The sequence below is a fragment of the Calypte anna genome, chromosome 4B (genome assembly GCF_003957555.1).
Source record: "Calypte anna isolate BGI_N300 chromosome 4B, bCalAnn1_v1.p, whole genome shotgun sequence".
Taxonomy (NCBI): Eukaryota; Metazoa; Chordata; class Aves; order Apodiformes; family Trochilidae; genus Calypte; species Calypte anna.
The window spans coordinates 14,864,238-14,887,447 of record NC_044249.1 but is presented as its reverse complement, the minus strand read 5'-3'; the positions used below and the strand labels follow the sequence as shown (position 1 = coordinate 14,887,447).

Genomic DNA, 23,210 nt, shown 5'->3' with positions numbered 1-23,210 from the left:
ACACAGTTGGTTAGCACAGATCACTTGAAGTATAGTCAGCAGCTGTGTTAGGATTAATGGAATTGCCTGAACTCTTGTGATAGAAACATCTATATGCAAACTTCATTAGATCCATGTCTGCAGATTAGAAACCCTCTACCCTGTTTGTGGTTTGTTATCTTTAGTGATTACCATGAAAGGTGGAACAGCTGTGAGAGCTATTAATCAAGCTGATATATAATAACTGCAAAAAAGGTAGGATGTTTAAACACAGGGTATAGAGAACAGGTTTGTGAGAGGATCCTTAAATTCATGTTCCTCTGAGCTCTTAGCTCTTGGGCGTGTGTTAGAAGAAAGGACATGAGTGAGACCACTGAGGTCTGTGTTCATAGGAATATGTTCTAGGTTGTCACCAGTGCCCATCAGAGGGGTGAGAGGAGAGTGGAGATGGAGAACTGCTTTCTCCAACAGAGGGAAGTAATTTACAAAGGTGTTATCAGAAGCTCCCGTATGCATTTTAGTGGTTTTCAAGAGAAAGTAATGTCCTTATTGAGAAGAATGTTAACAGCTTCAGTTGCTGGTGAGGTAGTTGGTGCCAGGCTGGAGGAGGCTGATGCTGGAGGACTCTGCCATCAGCAGAGACATCAGAGTGCAGCATATGAGGGAGAGCAGTGCTTTGGGTCTGGCAGAGGCACAGCTCTTCATGCCAGCAGTTATTCTGGGTTTGGTGACCAGCCAGTTTTGAGATGTTGGGTGGAGAATGGATTCAGAACAGCCTTGAGGAAAAAGCTTTGGGGGCTTTGGTTAATGAGAAGCTCAACAGGAGCCAGCAATGTGCACTTGCAGCTCAGGAAGCCAACAGTATCCAGCTGCATCAAAAGAAGTGTGACTGGCAGGTCAAGGGAGGTGATTCTGCCTCTGTACTCTGGTGAGCCCCCACCTGGAGTGCTGTGACCAGTTCTGGAACCCCCAACACCAAAAGGACATGGAGGTCTTGGAACAAGGAGGGACAAAAAGATGATTGGGAGGACTAGAGCACCTCCTCTAGAGCTGCTTTCCAGAAGCTAAAGGGGCTACAGGAAGGCTGGGGAGGGATGTTTTACCAGGGTGCGTAGTGGGAGGATGGAGGGGGGAACAGTTTTAAGCTGAAAGAGAGTAGGTTCAGACTAGACATTAGGAAGAAATTTTTCACTACATGGGTGGTGAGACACTGGCACATGTTGCCCAGAAAAGTTGTGGATGGCTCCTCCCTTCAAGTGTTCAAAGCCAGGTTGGATGGGGCTTGGAGCAACCTGATCTAATGGAAGGTGTCCCTGTCCATGTCAGAACGGTTGGAACTGGATGATCTTCACGGTCCCTTCCAACCCAAACTGTTCTATGACTCTATGAGATTGATAACAAATCTTTTCTGGTCTGTAGCTTGAGAAGAGTTAAGAAGCAGTCAAGTGCTAATGGAGCATCTTCTCCAAGTGTCCTGGTCCTGGAGGGGGACACCTCTCCTGCTATCATGGGGCTGCTCTTCCACCAGAGGGGTCCTGTCTGATCTGTTCCTCCTGACTCAGGGCCAGGACAAGGTGTTAGTGACTCCTGGGGAATGCCCAGATGTGGAGAACAACAGCAGAGCCTGCAGAGGAGTTGTTTTTTCTTCTCTGGCTCTGGTGATTATTTGTGAGTAAAAAAGCTTTCCTTGCCTTCAGCTCCTCACAAGAAAGCAGTCGCTTTATCAACCACTTGGCACGTGTGCTTCAGTAAGACCAAGGAAACACGATTAATATCAACAACTTTCTCAGAGGAGGGGATATAACCTGAGTCCTGGAAACTTCAATTCCCTTCTAGTGCTGAGGGGAGAGGAATAAGGAAGGTACTACTAGAAAGCATTTCTTTTATTTAACAGATGTTAAATAGCACTGTACCACTATATCAATCTGTCAGTTACACAAAGAGGAAACAGTGTAGAGAAAAATTGAGACATGTGAATTGTGCCAGGAAACAGCCCCCCCCCCTGCAGGACCCCGGGTTTGGGGCCAGGGCCAGGCACAGCCCCAGCAGACGGAGCAGATCACAGGGAACAGGCACACATATGCTGGGCACGTGTGGATGGGAAGGGGAAGGAATAGTGGTGGCCCATCACAGAAAGAACTCGTTGCATCCAGACAGGTTCTCTTCCACCCTGTCCTGGTTGTCGTGCTTGAAACCAGATGAAAAAAACATGTGAAGGAGAGACCCTCATTAGGTTTTTTGCACTGTGTGTATATAGAATGCTGTAGATTTCAGTGGTGTTATTCAGCATTTTCAGAGCCTATGTGGGTTAAAGTCTGGAGGGGAAAAAAAAAATCTAATGGATGATTGAAGGTTGAAAAGCAAGTCTGGCTTTGCAGCATTGTGCGTGGGTCAGACCCAGCTCTGTGTGAGAGAGCAATGGGACTTTTCTCTTGGACATTGTATTGCTTCCTCACAATTTTCTGGGGGATCCTCAGACAGCTGAGTTGGGTACAGTTTTATTAACATTGCTGCATGGAGCCCAGGTTAGGTGATGGGAATTTCAAAACAAAAGAAAACAAAACAATAAATTAATAAAATTAACATGTCACCAGCTGATCCTCTTCTGACCACCATCTGTCCCCTGATCACGTGAGGTCTCCCAGCTGGCCACCCAAGAGACAAACCATGCAAGATCATCATCACAACATATGCTGCTATTTGCACATTTGTAAAGGTAATAGTTGCTAGGCTGTCATTTTAGTAGTTAAAAGGAGTTACTTGGAAGCTTGGGGATTTTGTTTTTATTTTTTTTTTTCCTGAGGAAGGCAGTGACTCAGCAGGTAAATTTCTAAAGAGACATGTTCAGGGTTGGAGCAGTCGAAGTTCCTATGTACAGTATATGATTCCCCCCACCCCTCACTTTATTCTGTGTTGTGCTGTTGTACCTTTCATAATAAACAATGGAATAAATAAAACAGAAAGAAGGCAACCATACTGCAAATTTTACTGGTGTACCTTTTAGGAGCCTTGTATTCTCTCTGCCATCTCCAGGATGCAAACCAAGCTGTGCATTTTTAAACTATTGTTAAGATCAAGGATGTGGTTATGAGAAGACTTACAATTTATAGGATACTTAAGCATTAAGGATTGAGGCAGAGAACATTTCCTGGGGATTAACGACTGACTGGGTGAGCCTCAGGCCATTAACCCCTGCTTGTCATTAATCTTCAGGAAATGCCCTGCAGTGAAGTCGTTATTGCTGTTATGTGCTGAAACAGAAAATAATAATGAGAAAGGTCCGTGGTTTGTTTATTTATTTATATTTTATATAACATGGTTATATGGGGACTGTAGGACATTAACATCTTTTCCTCTTAGCTGGCCCCACTGCTTGGATTAGCGCAGTTCCTGCATCTCCCTGTTTTGTGGAAGATTATCATCAGATTGCAGCAGCGTAAGCAGGGGCAGAATTTGGCCCACTGCTGGTCTTGCACAATATTTAATGCGATGAATAAGCGGTGCTTCCCTGGTATGACTGCTGGCAGGATTTAGCCCTTTATAGAAACCAGCTCAAAATGCTTGTTTTACAGCAAAGCAATTTATTCACAGTTCTAAGCATCTTGAAGCCTTTTTTTAACTCATTGAATAATCCTTTTAGGTTCCCCATAATGCAGGTGAAATGCTTCTGCTGCAGTCCTAAGGCAGAACACAGGCTGCATAAATAGCATCTAAATTACTAGGAATACAAAATACACATACAGTAGTACATACCTACAAAGGCAAATTCATACTGACAGGACTGCAGTGTGTGCTTATCAGCAGCAAAACATCTCTAGGAAAAAAGAAAAGTGTCTTTATATTGAAATCTTATATATGTTTCTCTCTATATTAACCACTTAAATACTATTTTGTGCATGTTCTTAAAGCCAGATGTAGGCTCCTTTTTAATGAGCCTGCCTGCTTAAACATTTATTAGCTTAGAGATGTATAGTTCTCATAAAGCTGGCTGAAGCTTTTTGCAGAATATCTTGGCAAAAAAGGCTTTTTTTGTGTACCTGGCCTCAGTCCTTGCAGCCTCCTAGAGTCTGTCAAGGAGCAACTTAAAAGCTCGTTCAGGCGACCATGACCCCCTGCTAGCAGATTGTCTGCTAAAAGGTAAGGGAAATCTAAAAAAGAAGTAGAAACTTAAAAGTAGCTTCTCAAAGGCTGCATAGATCTTTTTTTGTTAAGCTTAAAGTGTTTAAAAGCTTTAATATTGATGGCCTGTCAACTTTGTCCTGATTCTTTGGCTTTCAGTTAAAAGGTTTTTGTTGTTGTAGCTTATGCAGTTGCTCTGTTGCTATGGAAACGTGACATCAAAATGACGTTTCTCTGTTTAAAAGCTTTTAACTAAATTCCTGCCTGTCAGATGTAGGCCCCATTTTGTGCACTCAAGCTTCAAGCTGTTGCAAAAAGGTTTCATATGTTCTGTTGTCATTCAAATTCTTTATCCACATATGCATGTCTTGCACTACAAAAAACCTAAACTAAAAACTCAATCTATATTAAGTGTCCTCTTTTAAAACCCTTTTAGGTCAGTCAGCAATGGCTGCAGCAGAAATTCCCAGTTACATTATCTCTTCTCAGACTGAAAAACACAGGAGGGCCAGAAACTGGACTGATGCAGAAATGAGAGGTTTAATGCTGGTTTGGGAAGAATTTTTTGATGAGCTGAAACAAACTAAAAGGAATGCCAAAGTTTATGAGAAAATGGCTAACAAACTCTTTGAAATGACTGGAGAAATTCGCCACGGAGAGGAAATAAAGATAAAAATTACAAATATGACATTCCAGTACAGGTAAGCTTCAGTTAATTCTTTTTATTTTAAGAGATTCTAGCAGGGACAACGCAGTGATTTTTGCCTTTCAGAGAGAAGTCTCCTTAGAGGAAATCTGTCGATGAAAGATTAAAGATTGTTCATATCGCTTTTAAAATTCTCTCTTGCCAGTGCTGTTACGTCATTGTTGATTTTTTCCCTCATTTCATGTCAAACTCTGGGACAACTTTGTATCTTTATAATTAGCTAGCATTGTTTATGGTGCAGAGGGATGGAAATGTATTTAGTGGGGAAGGAGATTTGTTTTTTCTTTTTTTCTCCTCTTTGCTGAGGGGAGTGATTGTGTTAGCTTGGCAGCAGCTCCTTGGAGTGAAACTCCTGCAGTTTGAAGTGAGAATCGGTGTTACAAGGCAAAGTTTGAGAAAAAAAAAACAAACAACAGAATCATGTTTGGGGGGGGGCTGAAACTCCTGGATTTTGGTCTCATGAGTTGAAGGGTTACATACGCTTCACAGGGCCAAGAATAATTGAATGTCTTATTACTGAGTGACACACATTGCTATAATTATAAGCAGCAGCAGCAGTGAAAGAACTATTATATCTGCAGAGAGAGAATCGATGTGCATTGTCAATATGCTCCAAAGGAGTAGGGGGGAGGGTGGAGGTGTCTACAAGAGGATGATAAAGAACAGGCAGTGTCAGTCAGGAGGGGAAGTTGGCTTTAGAAAAAGCGAGGCATTTCTGCATTTGTTGTTTGCTCTGGAAAAAAATAATCAGAACTTAACAAATATTTGCATGTTTTGTTTTGTTTTTTGGTTTTTTTTTTTTTTGAATTCTTATCTCTGTCAGGCACAAACTGCCTCATACTAGAAATGATGAGTAGTGATTTAACTATGTGCTTGTAATGCAAGAAAATCAAATATGTGACTTTTATTTAATCTCTCCTTAAAAACTCATATTAATAATAAAAAAGGTTATTACAGCAGGCAACCATGTTAAAACTGCTCGCTTTTCTGTAAGGCACCCTTACTGTATTTAATGCAGGGACTACTCATCAAATAGAAAACTAGGGAAAATCCTGTAAACCCCTTAACTTTGAATGTCCTTCTACATTTGTATGATCCAGAAACATAATCTTTAACATAATTTCCCACATTATTAAGCTTGATGTTTTGTAGCAAATGCTAACATCTCCAAAATGTACTAATGCTGCTATAATTCTTACAATTTTCTTCACCCAGACTGTAGATGAGAAAGCTGGAAGTAAGATAAATTTTTGCCCAGCAGCACCCAGCAATTCACACTCGGATGCAGCTCTAGAAGTGGGGAGCTGCTGACTGGCAGGCCTTTGCTTAGCCTGCTAATTCTGCAGCCCTCCCTGCTGTGAAATGCATCTACTGGCACTGCGATTTTACAGGTGTCTAGCAACACTGCACGGTATTTAAGTGCTGTGATTGCCGAGTGGAAAGGGTTATTTGTGTCATCCTTTGTTCTAAATTTTCAGTGTTGCAACAATCAGATGGTCTCAGTTTTTCTAATTAATGGTTTTATTTTAAAGTTGCATGGGGAGAGAAGAGGAAATAAAATCACTTTCCCTCCATGCACTGTGTGTGGAATGCAGCACTTAATAAATACATTTCTCTAAACTTCCACGAATGTTTTTGCTGCATATTGTCATGCTGCTTTTCTATTTTGCAGTGCATTGCAGCTCCCTGCTTATTAATCAAGATGCTAATTTAGGAGTGTTAGAAACTGCCTTGCACTGTCACTGTGCTGGTTCATTCTGTAGTCTTGAAAATGAAATTCATCTTCCCAAGGCACGCCTGTGTGCTTTGCTTTCACATGAGCTGGTGGAGTGAACAGGGACAAACAGAAGCTGTGATTTCCAGTATTTGGTTTTCTGGGTACTTTTTGTTAGTGTGTGAGGATAGGAAACGTTGTGATGAAAGTGTGAACGATGTAAGAGCAACCACTGGCTTCTGGCTTTGCTGTGAGGCAGCTGAGTTTTAATCCATGTTTTGGTGCCTGGAAGATACTTGAGGAAGACACTTTATTTCACTGGATTTCTGGGCACCACTGCACGGTGGTGTAAACTGAAAAAGAAGATCCTGAGAGTGGGGAAATGCTCTGGTTTGAGATAATAGCTCGTAATGATTATGAAGGGTTTCAAGCGTGATGTGAGAGAATGTGGCACCTGTGGTAGGAATAAGGGGGGGTGTTCTGCACCCAAACTGCATTGTTTATTCCCATCACTTCAGGACCCTTTGCTTTTTTAGCTATCTGTTTACAGTGTTGCAAAGATTCTATGGTCTGTAGCCTTACTTTGATAGAAATAAACTGGATTGGAATATTTAATCAGATAATAGTACTGTTTAGCAGTGTATCACAATTTCATAAAGGAAAATAAAATGTCTCTCCTACAAATTGCTATACATATATATATATAGTATTTATACATATTTTTTGTATGAAAGAATACTTGAATATTTCTACTAGTCCTGTAAAGTGATTTTGGTGTTAAAAGTAACATGTCTTATCTTGAGACAACTCCTGAAACAGATATTAAAGATTTGAAACATTAAAGGACATGAAATAGAAAGCAATAAGCACATTTATCATGGTGCTTTCCAGTTGGAGCATCCCAGAATTTTAAGATGCAATTCTCTAAACATCGTTTTGCCCATTTTGCTCAGTGAAAGCCATTCCTTGTTGTGCAAGAGTCAAAGTTAGACAAACATATACATGGGTAAGGGCAGAATGTTTGATAGCCAGTAAATGTTTGAGTTACTGCAGGTAATGCAGCTCTGTGCATGCTTTGGGAGGCAGAGGGCTCAGTATGGGCTCACAGTCCAAGTATTCCCACTGGTTCTGGGTATGTTTGGACTGTAAGTGGAATTTGGTGTTGCCAGATAAAGTTAGTTCAGGTGTAGTTCAGTGTGTGTGAACATCCATCACAAAAGCAATTACAGGCTGATTGTATCCCATTCCTCCACATCTGAAGTAAAAACATAATTCAGATGTTAAAATGCTGTTATATAAATCTATTTTATGCCATTATTTCCCCCTCGAACTCTTGTATTTATTTCTGACTGCCCTATATTTCATTTGGGTGACAGGAAAATGAGAAGATGTTTAGAAAACACAATTAGGCTGAGACGTGGTAAACATTTCTTATTAAGATAAATGAAAAAGTTTGTGACTTGCTTGGAAAGAAAACAAAGAAATGTAAAGGAGTTTGAGAGGTGCATAAAAATACACAGTACACAGCAACATTTTTCAGAAGAAGAAGCAGATATTTCTTTTGTTGTAACACAAGAAGTTACTTAGTGGCATTGCAGTGCAAGAAATATAAAACTAGTTAAAGTCATATAAATTGTATTACACTGCATAATAAGCTTGCGGTACTCATTACCATGGAAAATCATTGATATCAAGAGAGGTGTAGGTTGGTTTATTGTTGTTATTATTACTTAGTATTAGATTTATTAAATAAAAATACATAGTTTGTCTTCAGATTAGGTGGAGTAATAACGACAGTGGGCTTTGGGATTTTACTAGCTGTCAATGGAAAAGTAACCATGTGACTTTATGGGAAACTTTTCCTTGCACAACCTGTCCAACAAAATGATTCTTGAAATATTTTGCAATGACCTTTGTCAGAAGTGTGGCAGCAGGACAAGGAGCTGATCTGGAGCCGTTCCTCTGTTTCTCAGCATTACCACAGTCCAAGTGCATTTGGAGGAAATTATTCAGGGAAAGTACACCCTGACTTGAAGTAATTCTTACTGGAGTCTCCCTTTATTAAAGGGCCATTTCATCCACTGTGGAAACTGCCTCGGTGGAAAACCCTAGCACAATAGCTGGAGACAAAAAATTTTTGCAGGTGGATTTGAGTTAAATTTTGCTCTTAGGAACTGCAGTAGAATCTGAAATATTTGCTGTAGACAGACCAGCCACCAGGTTTTTAATGTTCAGTTTGAAAAGCACCTGTGAGTTGAGCTGTGTGAACCTCCCTATTTATCTGCCTTGGAAGGAGGAAGAGCTGAGTCACTCCTGCTGGAATCCCAAGTTAAGCTTTCTGATCTGCTGGTCATCAAAAGTTTTGCTGAGATTAGCATGCCAGCTCCTGCAGTTTAGCATTACTTAGAGTATGTGCTGAATTCTTCCTATCATGTAGGCTACTGTGGGCATGCAGCACACAGAAACCTATAATTAGTCCTTCTAAAAGAAAGCACTGTCCTGTCACCACTAATATGCTGACCTTTATGTGTAACAGTGCACTCTATCTCCTGATATAATATTTCCTCTGACATAATACACACTGGCTTATAAAAAGGAAGCAGCATTTGTAAAGCTTGCACAGTGGTCCACAGTTTTGACTGATTCCTTCTGATGTTTAAAATAAGAACTGTGACGATGCAAATTCATTAATTTCAAAAAACAGCACTCTCTCCAAAGACTAGGGAACAGGATGCAGCTGTTGCTTTTTGATTTGAATCACAGTCAATTAATGTTAATGATTGGTAAATTCCAATCAGTCTCATGATTTGAATAAAAGATTAGTCTAATTTTTTATTTTCATGTGTACACGACAGCATTTAAACATTTTTACTTGCGTAATCTGTTGCTATGCTCTCTGCCATTAAGTGTCTAGAAAATTTGCCCATGACAGGGGGGTTGGAACTAGATGATCTTTAATGTCCCTTCTAACCCAAACCATTCTATGATTCTATATTTGACCTCTGCTACAGCAAATGGTAAAATATAAGTGCAGCCAAATCAATGTAAAACCTTTGATTTGAGTATTTTACAAGCTTTCTTTCTAATTAAAATAAATTATAGCAGATGCACAACTTATTACTGTAGTTTCATTAATTTTTCTTTCCCCCACCATTGATTGGTTCATGAACAGTTTTTATTTATTACTTATTTTGAAAGCTTTTCTCACAAACCCCAAGAGATGGATCTTGTATCCATTCCTTAAGGCAAGTAGTAATACCAAACACAGTAATAATGATTAAAAGGCTGTAGTATTTTGAGCAAAGAGGGGGAAAAAAAGCAAGTTATAGATTGGTTGTTTTCTACTGACTAAATAATGATGATTTAAAAAACATCTTTCAGAAAACATCTTCAGAATAAAGTCTGAAGAAAGGTCAATGGTAGCACGAATTACTGAACTGATGTATCAGTCCAGTCAGGGGAGTGTTTTGGCAGGAAGGTCTCAATGCCCATTAATTTATTAACTTCTCTGCAATAAGACAAGCAGCCACCTCTCTGATTAACTGGGTGGAAAGTGTTTTTCGTACGTCAGGTATCTGTCCGCTTGAAACTCGACTTTGATCCCTCAGTATTTGGAAAGAGTTCTCAGCTGCCTCTGCTCTCAGTTGGATTTTAATAGAGCTTCATGAAACAGCAACAGCTCTAGAGAAACCAAGCATGAATTTCTTTTGCAAGCTCTGCTGACTTTCTCACTTACTCCTGTTTCTTACCCAATCTTTCTGCCTGGCATGCTCACTCAGGCAGTGATTTGCCCAATATATGTTTTCAAAGTGTTGAATGTTTGCCTTGTATTCCCCTCTCATTTCTGGACTATTGCATCCCCTTACTATTGTCCTGTTTCCTTCTAACAGATACCTTTTCCATCAAAACAAACATAAATTACACAGAAACAAAACAAAAATAAAACCAACTCTATATTTTGGATGCAAGTCAGACCTGCTATAACCTGCTGAGTTCCAGTAGTGACTGGCATAGCAGTAAAGTCATCTTTGCTTTAGACTGCAGTTCTGCCAGGGTTATGCTTACCTTGATGCAGGCAAAACCTCCCAGCTGCCTCACTTGGTTTTCTGGACTTCTGGTAGTTAAAGGAAAAAATATTTAAAATCAGTGAATTCTGAAACTTGATTGCTAATATTACTATGTCAGCTACTTGGTTTGTTTTCACGAGAAAAATAAACCAGCAGCACTCTCCAGTGAATGTTCTCCTTGTTTACCTCCACCTGCAGCATTCCTACTTCTTTTCCAAAAGGCTGGCACTCCCTTCCCCTTCTCATCTCTCCATCTAGTTCATCCTTTTTTCTTTATGTATGAGCCAGACTCCATACAGATAGATGGTTGCCGCTGGTGCTACTTTTAAGCCAACGAAGTTCTCTTGCCTGCCTCCTGGAACTGATCCCTTTTTTTCAGCCCAGAGCTATGATAAGCAGTCAGAAGTGGAAGAATTAGTATCCATTCAGTGCATTCAGAGGCAGAAAAATACCTGGCTTTTATATAGCTGCAACACTACAGTTTTGTGAACAGATAATTGCCTACAGCTTTCCCCTTAAAACCACGGGAGTTTTGTAAAAAAATAGGGTGTGAGAACACAGCTAAGCTGAAACACAAAAAACAAGCTTGACAGTAGAAACACTTTTGTCCTGATCCCCAAGAATATCCAGGGGGCCAAGCTCGGATGTTATTCTCCAAATGGATGGACTCACAGATGGGTAAAAAACCGGCTGGATCAGAGAGCTGTGGTTAATGGCTTCGGTTCTACCTAGAGGATCATTGCAAGTGGAGGACTGTAGGGGTTTATTCTAGGACATGCCCTCTTTAGTACCACCAGCCTGAAGGAGGAGATGGTGCAGTGTGTGCTCACTCTTCTGCAGATGATGCCAACCTGGGGTGCTGCAGTCTGCACACAGGCAGGCAGAGCTGTCATTCAGAGGGACCTGGATAGGCCTGAGGAATGGGCTGACAGGGCCGTAATGAATTCAACAAGGGCAAAAGCTGCCCTGCCCCTGGAATGGTGGAATCCTCTACACTGATACAGATCAGTGAAGGAAGGACTGGCTCCAGAGCAGAGTCAGCAGAATGCCAGTTCTGAGCTTTCCCCGTCCTTTTTGGCACAGTGTTTTGCAGTCTTCAAGGCTCAAACCATGTCCTATAGAGTTTTAATGGAGCTACTGGACTTGGCCCTGGCATGGCTGGGATGTGCTCACACATGGTTTTTGCTGTCTCAGCCTTGGGGTGGCAACCCTGGTGAATGTGGGGCAGTGTGCAGCTGGGGAGGGCACTGGGTTTTAAACCCCAGTGCTTGAATATATGGGAAGTTTCAACATGGGCAAAAAAAATGTGGACTGCAGACTATGCTAGTAGTTATAGTGCATAACTAGTGGGTGTGTTTTTCATACGAATAGCCTAAACAATCAAACTAAAAATAATATCAAGTGATTTTGCAGTCAGCCCCATATTTGGCTTTTTTGCCTATTTTGTAGCTGTCCTTGATGGATGTGCACATGTTTGTATTTAGGTACTAGATATTCCCCAACTATGAAATTGCAGAAGCAGGTTGTGAAACACGTATGAAATTCAAATTTTGAATGCATAGAGGGCATAAAATTTGGACATTTTGCTATGCAAGACTATGATGTAGATTCCTAAGTAGCTGGAAAACTCATCAGACTTTGGAAAAAAAAATAATTAAAAAAAAAATCCTTAGATGACTTTAAAGTCTAGGCAAATCTTTCTGCCTTCTTCCCTCACTGTTGGATTTCCCCTTACTGTAGGCTGAGAGCTGTTTAAAGGAAGAACTTCAAGTTCTCACTTTTAAGTTTGGCACTGTTTTAATCAAGTTTGTGTTATTTGATTCTATCCTTTGCAGGACCAGTGTGGGCAGGATGGATTCTGAGGAAGAAAAACCTGACAGGCTGAGAAGAGAAGGGGGTTTGCCAGTTGTCCAGCAATAGTTTTAATTCCTTTTTTCTGCGAGTGGAGACCTCTTGTTGCTGGCTGTGAGAATCAGTTTTCATTCATTTGAATGAAATCTGGTTTATGAAAATGGGGCATTGGTCACTGGTCTTGCCTTTCCTGCTGTGTTCCCTTGCTGCATTTTGCACTCTAAATCCAGCTGGAACAGGCAAAATGAAAAGTCTGAGGCTGTAGCTGGGCATTGGAGTTTCTTTGAGATGTATTATTCATCTCTACATGTCAGTTTTATATTTCTCAGTAAAACTAAAAAAAAAAAAAGAGGTAGCAAGTGGGATAGCTCTGAACTTTGAGCTAGGACTGAGAAATAGGTCTCATAAAAAGATCCATATGAAAGACAAGGTCATGGATAGAATGTAATTTTTTGGTGCATGCTGTTTATAATCCATTGTTCACTTGTCAACTCTTTTCATAGGGCTTTTTGTCTGTGTGTGTAAATTAATGACATTTTATACTTCTTAGACAGAACTTTATTCTGCAACAGAGGAACAGATATCTACATCTCGTGGTTGTTATTAGGATGTTTACCAGGGCAATTTAGAGCTTTTGGGCTCTAAAGCCCAAAAAAGTATATAAATCATATTTATAGGCACCAGTATTCATAATGAAAAATAAATATTCATTCTTTAAAGTGTGGAAGGACAGGGTGCCCCATAGTTTGGTAGAAGCTGTGACATGTTCCTTACTGTGGGTGTTAGGGGCTGCTGTCAGGCTCCTTAGTCTGCCACAATGTAAGGGGAAGAAAACTTTTTTTACAGCATAGTACTGTTTCCATTAGAAATTATAATATTCTTTATTTGTATTGAATTACACTTTTGGTTTACATGCAACTTCTAGTTCTAGATAAAAAGTAGGAAAAGAAACTGAAAGGCTTCACTGGAGATTAAAAGAATCAAGAATCTAATTTTATTTTCATTAAAAGCATTCAGTTTGACTCCTAAGTGTGATCAGAACAAAAGTTTTGAAATAGAAGATCCGTATGAAAAGTACTTTTATAGAAAAAAAACAAGCTTGAATGTTGTATGCCTTTTCTTACAGGAAATTAAAATGCATGACCGACAGTGAAACTGTTGCACCAGACTGGCCTTACTACAAAACCATTGATAGGATCTTATCCAAAGTGACAGACCACAGCGATGTGAAAATGCATGAAAATCAGCAACCAGGTCCTTCTACATCACAGACAGAGGCCTCACAGTCTCCATCAGCTAAGTCTACACCTCTCTTTTTGCCGTTTAACCAGTTTATGTATGAAGGAAGGGAAGAGTGTTACGAAGATGAACACTCGGAAAGCTCGTCAAGCTTACTGTCTTACAAGCTAAGGTAGCATCTCCTTTTCCCCCTTCCTTGTATTTCACAGAATGAGCCAGACCAGCTACACAGGGTATCCTGCAGCATGTTTTTCTCTAACAGTTGTATCTTTTCTGTAAATCACGAATGAGATCTGTTCCCCAGTCTCAGCCACTTTGCCGAATTTAAGGCATTTTCTTTATTCCTTTATGAGAGACTGGAAAGGAGTAGGAGGACTGGGCAAAAAATTGTAAAATATTGCCAAAACTCAGCAGACATGTAGCTGCTCACATGAGGCAGTGTTTGTAATAGGAGTCCAGGCGTGCTCAAGGGAGTACTGCAGTGCAGTCAGATATAGAACAGACTGCTGAGATGATTTTTGGCTTGCATTTGTTTTGCTTTTGGTATCAATATAATATTTGTCTGGCTTCAGCTACTATTAAAATGGTAAAAAGATGCAAACTAAATAGATCTGTGGACACTGAAGTGTTCTACATGCAGTTTGAAAGTACAGTGCAACATATTAAATACAATTGAGACTGTCACTTTTTCAAAGTAAATACTACTTTGAGAATGCAAAGGTGTGTTTCCTTTTCTCATAAGATCTGAGTTCTCTGGAAAGCAGCAGTTTAACAAAAGGCAGGGTTGTATATTTGATAGAAATTCTAGACTTTCATAGTCTCATTTTTCTTCCAGAGTGGTGTGAAATAACAGTTGATTACAGTTTTCTGGCAGAAAAAAAAAGCTGATACTAGAGATCCTTATGAGCCTGTGAGGCTTAAACCACAGCAGTAAAATTATCAGTCATATCCCTGAGAAGGTGTTTGACTGGAAGAAGAACCCACATAACAAGTTCAGATTATTATTTCCAGGTCTGCTTTTGAATGTGTAAAACTAGGGTAGATTAATTCAGTCATTCAAGCAAATAGCCCTTGAAGAGCTGATTAACTTGTAAATTTTTTTAATTTTCTTTTTTTTTTTGCTATTGCATATATATTATGATGTATAGTTCTTGAACTGTAGCAACAATTTTGTTCACGAGCAAGGATTTTTTTCATCACAGGTCATTGTAAGCAGTTGATATCCCTGAAACACAATCTTTCTTCATTTTAGGATCTGTAGACTTCAGAATCATGTTTCCTTAGGGAAAACCTTTTTTCAACTCTTAATTTGATTTTTAATAATATTGATTAATTAATGATTAATTAATTATTGATTAATTTCCACAAACATGAAATACAGTTTATTCACTGGACTACTGGGCAACATCAGACTTTTAATAAATGCTGGATCTTAAGTTTCTTCAGCTGAGGAACAGCTCCAGGATAACACAGATTTTGTACTGTACGTGTCTAGCAGGGGAGGCCAGAGGTCACCACACCAGGTTTCATTACAGAATCTAGAGAAAAGTCAAGATAATCAGCCACAATATATCTATCTTCTGCTTACATTTTGCATGTGGACACCCAAGATCATCTAGATGCTTTCATTTACATCTCAAGTGGACTTCAGCCACAAGTTTTGCTAGTTAGAGATTACACAATTAGCATGGGATAAAATTAATTTTTTATTTGTTGCTATTTGCAGATGAGGAAAGTATTTGGGATCCCTATTTCCCTCTAACAGGGTACCTGCTATTTATATATTTGTTTAGTATTTTTCTTACACTGCTCTTGGGCTCCAACACAGTTTGTATTATACTGAAATGTCCTTGAAACCTATGACAATAATAGAATTATTCTATTATGGTCAGATAATATAATGCAATGTGGTGGAGTCTCCTACTGCAGGTCAAAATTTTAAAATGAAAATTCATGACACCATTATAAATTACTTTTTGTCTAATTGAAAACAGTGTTTTTTCACCCTATAGACTAATTTAAAGCCTTATTTTCATTGTTAAAGTAATGGCAGAACATAATAATACAGACTTTGATTGTGGTTCAGACTTTACCTGTTCTGCCATTTCTATCATACTGAAAATGAGGGTAAAAGAATTATCCCCACAGATTAATAGACCATGAAAAAGCTACCAAACCACCTAGTCTGATTTCTTGTTTAAATATCATCCATGTATTTGAAATCCGTTCATTTGGGTGTGGAGCCCAGAAATGTTATGGAGGGAGTTCTGTGACATGTTTCCCTTTAGGAGAGGGCTACTGTACTCAAAAGCCTCATGTCTCTGTAGTCCTCCACTTCTTGGTTTCTATGTTTTTTTGACTCTTGGAAATTTTTTACTAGATATCCAGTGTAGATCCTGATATATTCAGAAGATGGAGAATTCACTCTTCCTTTCAAAGATCTGATCTGGTCTTGTTTCTAATGTGAATATAGTGAATTAAGCTTTCAGATGTTCTGTTTTGTTCTACTCTACTCTACTCTACTCTACTCTACTCTACTCTACTCTACTCTACTCTACAGTATATTGGAGACCCTGTCAGGATTTTTCACTTTTTGCCTCAAGGTATTTGTGCACCACGATCATACCATCTTTGTAATCTTTAATTTTAAAATGTAGTTTAAATACTTTGGTACAGAAGGTTTACACATGGAGACAGAGTAAGAACTGGTACTGTGAATTAACCAAGATATTGATTGTGTAATAGAAGTGCATTAGAACCTGGTGGGTATGTTAATTCAGGAAATAACAGTTTTGGCAAAGCCTTTAATCTTTCTAAATTGATGCCATGGCTATTTAAAATCTGAAGCACCTACAAAGAAGTCTGAGCTTTAGGCTATGCGCATTATAGAGTGCATCTTAACTTATTATGCAGACTTGTTACCATAGCAAGGAGCTGTGCCCAGGCTCCAAGCCATTTTTGTGGTTCTTTTCTACACTTGACTTCAAGGATGAGCCTCATGAATCCCTGAATGCATTTGGCTGTATTTGAATGAGCCTAGTTTACCAGAATATCCAGGCTGCCTGATTCTAAGTCTTCACACTCTGAAGATCTTTGTACCACTTCTAATATAAATGTTCTCAGATAATTTTAAATTATTTTCTGTAAAGATATGGGTTTTATAGAGTTCTACTTAGATTTGTACATAGCTAAAAAAGTTTAACCAAGCCAGAAACAGCTGTTAGTACAGAAAGCCACAAATTCCAGAAACCATTGGTAGTGGAGACCCATTTGCCATGAAGCAACCAGAAAAAAGCATGCCTTTATAGTTTTTTTTGTGAAGGTAACACATTTTGATAGGCAGATTGCTCTTTGTATTCAACTTCTGTTTAATTAATTATTCACATACATGCTTGAAATGAGCCCTGTTGGGTGAATGTAGGTAATCAATCAAGGAACTTTTAATTGAGCAGTAAATTAAATTGATCTTAGATAGACAGCAAATACATTTTAGATTTGCCTGGTATCTTGCCTGATTATACCTGGAGGTTTTGCATTGTTCGCCTGGTCCCCAACACATACTGTCATTTCTGCTCAGCCTTTTACATGAGAGGGAGCATTTTCTTTGCCTTAGTTTGTTTCATTTGAATCCTGCCTGTCTGTCTTAGAGCACAGTGTGGGAATAGCTTTGCAAGGTTCTGCTTGGAATACTGTCCCAGTGCCAGAGCTCCCACACTCCATTTGTGTGGCCAGGAGAAAATTGGTGACAGTGCTCTTGGAGGATCCCTGTTCCCTGCTGTAGCCACTGGAAGCCCAAGTATATCAACAAATTGTATTTGAGGTCCTGGATTTTCTTGACCCCTCTTTCTTCCAGATTTCAAAATCTGTCAGAGACAGATTTGGCACAAGCTTGGCAAAGAGTGGAGATGCTTCTTTGGCAGAGACTGTGGTTGCTGTCAGGATCTGTTGCAGCCTTCTTGCCACTCAGGTATTGGTTGCTCAGGGAATACAAGATGGAGAAACAGCAACAGAAACCATTGGTGTTTGCTACAGCAAACATTGACTGTGTCTTATGTTTGTGCCTGTAGACTGCCAAACAAGACATACTCCCATCTGACACTATCTGAGGATTCTGATGGTTACTGAGTGCTGAACCCATATTCCTATCCCTCCAGCCCTCTGGCCTTTCTGTTATAAAAGTTACTGGACCTGGAGTGATACCTAAGAGACCAAAAGGTTCTCAAGAAAGGTGGCTTAGTATCTGAGGAAGCACCTCAGTATTCAAGTAACTCCTTCAGGTATCATTGGGCTTTTTACCTTGTTTCATGTTGCTGAGGGTTCCTTATTTGTAAATTAGATTCTTTAGGTCCTTCTTTGGTAGACCTCTTCCCAAGTGCTCCCCTTCAAGAGCTACTGTGCAAGAAGAGAGGGTTGTAAATTCCAGGTTCTTACTATGGACTTGTGAGTGGTCATAAACCCCTTTCATTGACAGTCACTATGGCTGGAGAGAAAAGGAGATTGGGAGCCACCACCAAAGGCAGGTGTGGCTGAAATAAGTATTTATTTTCAATTAAGACTGTCTAATCACCAAGTCTTGTTTGCTAATTGTAAAGAAACAGAATACTTAGGAGGCCTTAAAGAATCCTTATGCCCTGGCTTCTGGGGGGGCTTCTTTGCAGTGAAAGACAATTTTGAGCAAACACTTGTTAGTCAGTACTTTCTCAGTTATTTGCTGACTGCAGCTGCTGCACTTCCCCAGGTCGCTAACATCACCACCAAATATTTTGCCTTTCCTCTGGAACTGTACAAGGCAGTTACTGCCTTGGATGTATGGTTATATGTCTTATGTGTTTTTGATGGACCACATTTGTTTAATTGGAAAACATAAAAACCTGAACAGCCTCTAGGACACTTCAAAGATATTTTTTTCTCTTAACAATAGGGCTTATTTTAGATATTTCAATGCAAAGGCAAATCGCTTAATCTTTTTTTTTTTTTTGCTTTTTTTTGGTCCCGATTGAAGTGAAAAACCAGGTGGCAGCCACAATTGCCAAGAAAGTCTCACAATCCTCAGTGCAGCTCAGCAGCACTGACATGCCTTGGATTTTCTCTCTTGGATTCCTTCTTAAGGACTGTTCTCACCAAGGTTCACTTGAACAAGACGTAAGCCCTCTTGTGGCTCCAGGGACCAGTTGTTACTTATCTCAGGCAAGAGGTTTTAAATAGCTACTTTCTAGAACTGTATGGGAAAGAGGATAGGTATCCATGAGTGTTCAATAATTAATTCCTCAGTGATAACAAGTTTAAACTAAAAAGGTGACTTTGGCTAAAATAATCCATGAATTTCAGGAAGTTTCTTGTTCTGCCTATCAGAAAGCCCACATTCCTTGTGAATGTGGGAAGTGAGGGGAACCTTGAAATAACAGATTCAGAGTTGTCCTTAGACTGCTGCAGATGTTCTCCATTTGCCTTGACCTTTTTTAGACCCACATTTCAAATCATTCTGGCCCTTGGAGTTACTGGGGCAAAGAGAATTTGTTGTCAGTCAAGATGCATTCTTGCAGGATTGTCTGGCTGTGAAAATTTCAGTGATCAGCTGCAAGCTTGACCCAGAGTTTGAGCAGAGCAGCATGTATTTATTTTACACACATTTATTTTTGGTTTTATAAAATCAAATATGCATATAGAATCTGCAAATGTGAGTTTATTTTGTGTACCTCCCGAAGTTTTGTTTAGGATTAAGATGACTTCTCTTTCACTTTAGCATCCTTGTAGCACCAAAATAGTAGCAAAGCCCTTTGAACTGTACAGGTACCTTTAAAATCTTGGATAATCTGAAAGCCAATGGTCTTTGTTCACCATATTAGTGTGCATTTATAAAGGGGGTTGTTGCTTTTCTTACCTGTGACAGAGGGGCAGCACATTCAAATAACTAACCAGTACCGAAATATTTTTTCTTACAAGCAATTCTATTTTTTTTCTGTGAGGTTTTATTAGTAGTTACTTTAATCTACTTGTTTCATAGACCTCACCCTTTTTAGATCATTGCACTCTAAAATATCAAAGGCCTTGTGTCTTTTTGTTATATTTGCATGAAGTCTTTAAGGTGCTTAGGACTGTTTACTTAACTGAGAGATCTGAATGTCACAGTCACTGTTGCACAAGTCAGTCAAGTAGGATAAGAACATGAACGAAGTTATGATGCAAATCTGCCACAGCTGAAATGCCTCCCTCCCTCATTAGTAAAAGCACATTCCTCAGGAGTTTAAGTTATCTTTATTCAAGGATGTCTTGAAATCTGCAAGGTGTTGACATAGCATACTGCTCGCAACTGTGTTGTCCCATTGCTGCATTTCAGCCAGAAAGGACACTGCATTTGGCAGAACACCACTGAGACTGCCATTTATGTGAAGGAACTTTACACAAAATCAAGACTCATCAACCAGTAACTTTGATGCTGGAGACTCCAGTATGGAGTTACAAAAATAATGAATAAACATGTGAACTGTAAATTAGAAAAGAAGTTATTCAGCTGTAACTGGAGGTTTTAAAAATTTGTAGTTGAGTTGCACATTTGTGTTCTTCTTGCCTTTCTTCCTCCTTCACAATTCAGATTCCTCTATCTTATATGAGAGGTTAAGAGAAACAAATCCATGCATGTGTCTTCTCACTTACATGGTGTGCAGGTTGGTTTTGAATTCCTGTGTTGCACTGTCACCCCAAGTTAGGGCAGCTACATCAAACTGCACACCCTGAGAGCACTCTTTTTTGCTAGGTTTCTCTCTTTCTTCCAAAACAGAAACACAGCATGATGCAGTGTATAAGGAATTCTTAAAGTATTACCTGAATTGCACGTGACAGTTCTACAGATCTGAGATGACAATGTACAATTCAGTACCTGTTTGTCTGACATTTATACCCTGAGACAACTTAGAGACACCCAGCTAGAGAACTGTAAGTGCAACCAGCAAGTGCTTCTAGAAGCAAATATGGGATCAATCTGTGATCTGTAAGAAAAGAGTGAAACCTGTAAGCTTTATCCTGCTAAACTTTTAGGCTGTTTATAATATTTTGTGATGGAATATATAAATAAGTAGTCATTGCAACTTCTATGTCTCAGTGCAAGGGCTAATTCTGAGGCTGGTACACTGTAGTGGGATCAACCTGACTCATTTAAAAAATGAGCTGTAGCTTACCACCACATGTAACAGTGCAGTTCTTTCCCCAGATGGGATGATTATTGCAGCTTTAAACTTGGAGTTTAATGGACAGATTGGCAAAATGTCTCTCCCAATACAGTTTATAAATTCAATGGGTAAGAAATGTCAAGATTAAAGAAAAAGTGTGGTAATCTGCAGGGAAAATTCTTATTAAAACCAGTGAGATTTAAAAACTGTTTTTCTTTGCAGCCTATAACACTGTGCAATAATATGGTAAATACTTATGTTTTGGCATGAAGATGAGAGGGTTTATTGGCAAATATGGGGGTCTAAAAACAGGCTGTAGCTTGGACAAGAATATACAACAGAATTTTAGGTTCTAACATAGTTATTTGTTTTTTATTGTTTTTTTTTTTAAAAAATATGAGTTTAATTGTTACAAAAATTTTCACATTTCAGAGCTGAAGAAAGACCAGTAAAGAAAAGAAAAATGCAAAGCTGCAGCTACCAAAAGAAGAAGCTAAAATTAATGGAGGCCATGTTGGAAGAACAAAAGAAGTTGAGTAGAGCTATGGAAGAGACCTGTAGAGAAGTGCGCAGGATTCTGGATCAGCAAAACATCATCCAAGTTCAAAGCTTACAGTTACAGGAGAGAATGATGAATCTACTGGAAAAGATGATTTCCAAATCTAATGTGTAGTTAGTTTCCTTTGTGAATGCATATGAGATTACTATTGATATTCTAGATATCCCTTTATTGCACACCGTATGTGTGTCTGTTGCCCTATTCCCAGATTTTCCATGGAAAGTAAAACCGTAGTGTAATCTTAGTTAAGCAAAGAGAAGAGATAATGCAGGGTGAGAGCTATCCAGTATGATAGTGCAATATATGCCTAAGTTGACTTATTTTTATAAAGAAAGGTTAAAAGATTAATAGTTCTGGGAACTTCAGTACTATTTATGCCTAGGTCAGGTATTATTTTTCAGAGAGTGGTGTTGTCTATTGCTTCACATCAAGGACTATAGCTTGACCTGTTGTAAGAGAACAAAATAGTGCATTTCTAAACATGGTAACTGCATCTTGACTTTGTTAATGATTAAACCCTGTTTTGAAACATATGCTGTGATTGTACAAGTGACCTATGGTTCTAGTGAAGAGCTAGTCGGGACTATGAGATACAAAATTTTAAACTCCATGCCTGATACAAATAGTACTCTAAAGAGTTAGGATAGTCTATTCAAATACACTTTTTGATATAAAAAGAAAACTCCCAAACCACCTTATTATATACCGAATACTGAAATGTATAGGAGATACTTGAAATGGCTTTTGATATTAAATGTTTCATTTTTTTCATTATTAACTGGAATCTGTTGACTTAATGAACAACCAGCAATGAAAACTCTCATTAATTCTCTATCACAAAAGAAAAATGTTGTACTGTGTGTATATACATACATATATATATATATAATCTATCAAACGAAATAAAGAAAAAGAAGAAACTTATTAATTATTTCTGGGCAGATAGTATACTTTGGAACAGTGAAAAATCCTGGGAGTGATAACCACGGTTGTTTTTAATTCTTAATTGCAGTGTAAAGATCTCCTCTACTGATGCCCAAAATATAGAGATGGAAGTTATGAAGAATATTCGGCACTTCTACAGCAGTATTTGCTGGTGGCTCAACTTCGATGTGCAGTCAATTGTTTTGAGGTGTGGTCTGTAAGGCAGATCAACATCGATACACCACAAGAGGGAGTCGGAGGCATAAAGGACTGTGTTTAAGTCGTTCAGATGAAGTGTTTGGTTCTCAATGAAATACGACATTGAACTAACCTTTAAGAGAAATTTAAAAAGTTGTAAGCTCAATTTTTAATTTTTTTTCCATTTTCCTTGTAAAAGATATGTCTGCTGCTCTGACTGTGTTTGCAAGACTGAAGGTTAGGTTCAGAAATAAAGAAAGTATAGAAATAGTGCTAGTAGTAGGAACCCAGGCCATTTCCCATTACCAGTATTAAATAATGTTCCCTCTTGAATCTTTGGTATTTTTAGGAAGGTTGCCTTTTCCTATATAATTTAATCTATTGTTGCCTAAGCTAATGTTAGCTAAACTATTTTAAAACCCAAATTAATTTCTAATTATGCTTGGTGAACAGGATAAAGGCTATACTCACCAAGCAAATTAATTGTATGTGGAAATATTTCTGAGAAGATCCTGCAGGTATGAAATTAAGACTGATTAGGTATGTAAATGTCAGCCATTCCTGCAAGTTTAATTCATGATAACAGGATAACGCAAATGTAACAAAAGACTCAGCCTGCAGAAAATTGTGGCTGCTGAAGTAGAAATGAAACAACTTCCCTTCATTCCACCTTTACTACAGTGATTGG

The 23,210-nt window shown here is 38.9% G+C and overlaps 1 protein-coding gene across 1 annotated transcript; it reads left to right on the top strand.

The window, feature by feature from the left end:
* Positions 1-2,626: 2,626 nt before the first annotated feature.
* MSANTD1 (Myb/SANT DNA binding domain containing 1) lies at positions 2,627-22,319 on the top strand. Its single transcript, XM_008501824.2, has 4 exons — positions 2,627-2,695; positions 4,535-4,799; positions 13,563-13,847; positions 21,274-22,319. Exons 1-4 carry the CDS (start codon positions 2,647-2,649, stop codon positions 21,512-21,514), a joined length of 840 nt encoding a protein of 279 aa, XP_008500046.2. The 5' UTR covers positions 2,627-2,646; the 3' UTR covers positions 21,515-22,319.
* The last annotated feature ends 891 nt before the right edge of the window (positions 22,320-23,210 follow it).

Coding starts and splice junctions, on each gene's coding strand:
- MSANTD1 (XM_008501824.2), top strand. CDS start 2,647: ATGCAAGATCATCATCACAACATATGCTGCTATTTGCACATTTGTAAA. Junction 2,696..4,534: donor CTATTTGCACATTTGTAAAG/GTAATAGTTGCT, acceptor AAACCCTTTTAG/GTCAGTCAGCAATGGCTGCA. Junction 13,848..21,273: donor TTACTGTCTTACAAGCTAAG/GTAGCATCTCCT, acceptor TTCACATTTCAG/AGCTGAAGAAAGACCAGTAA.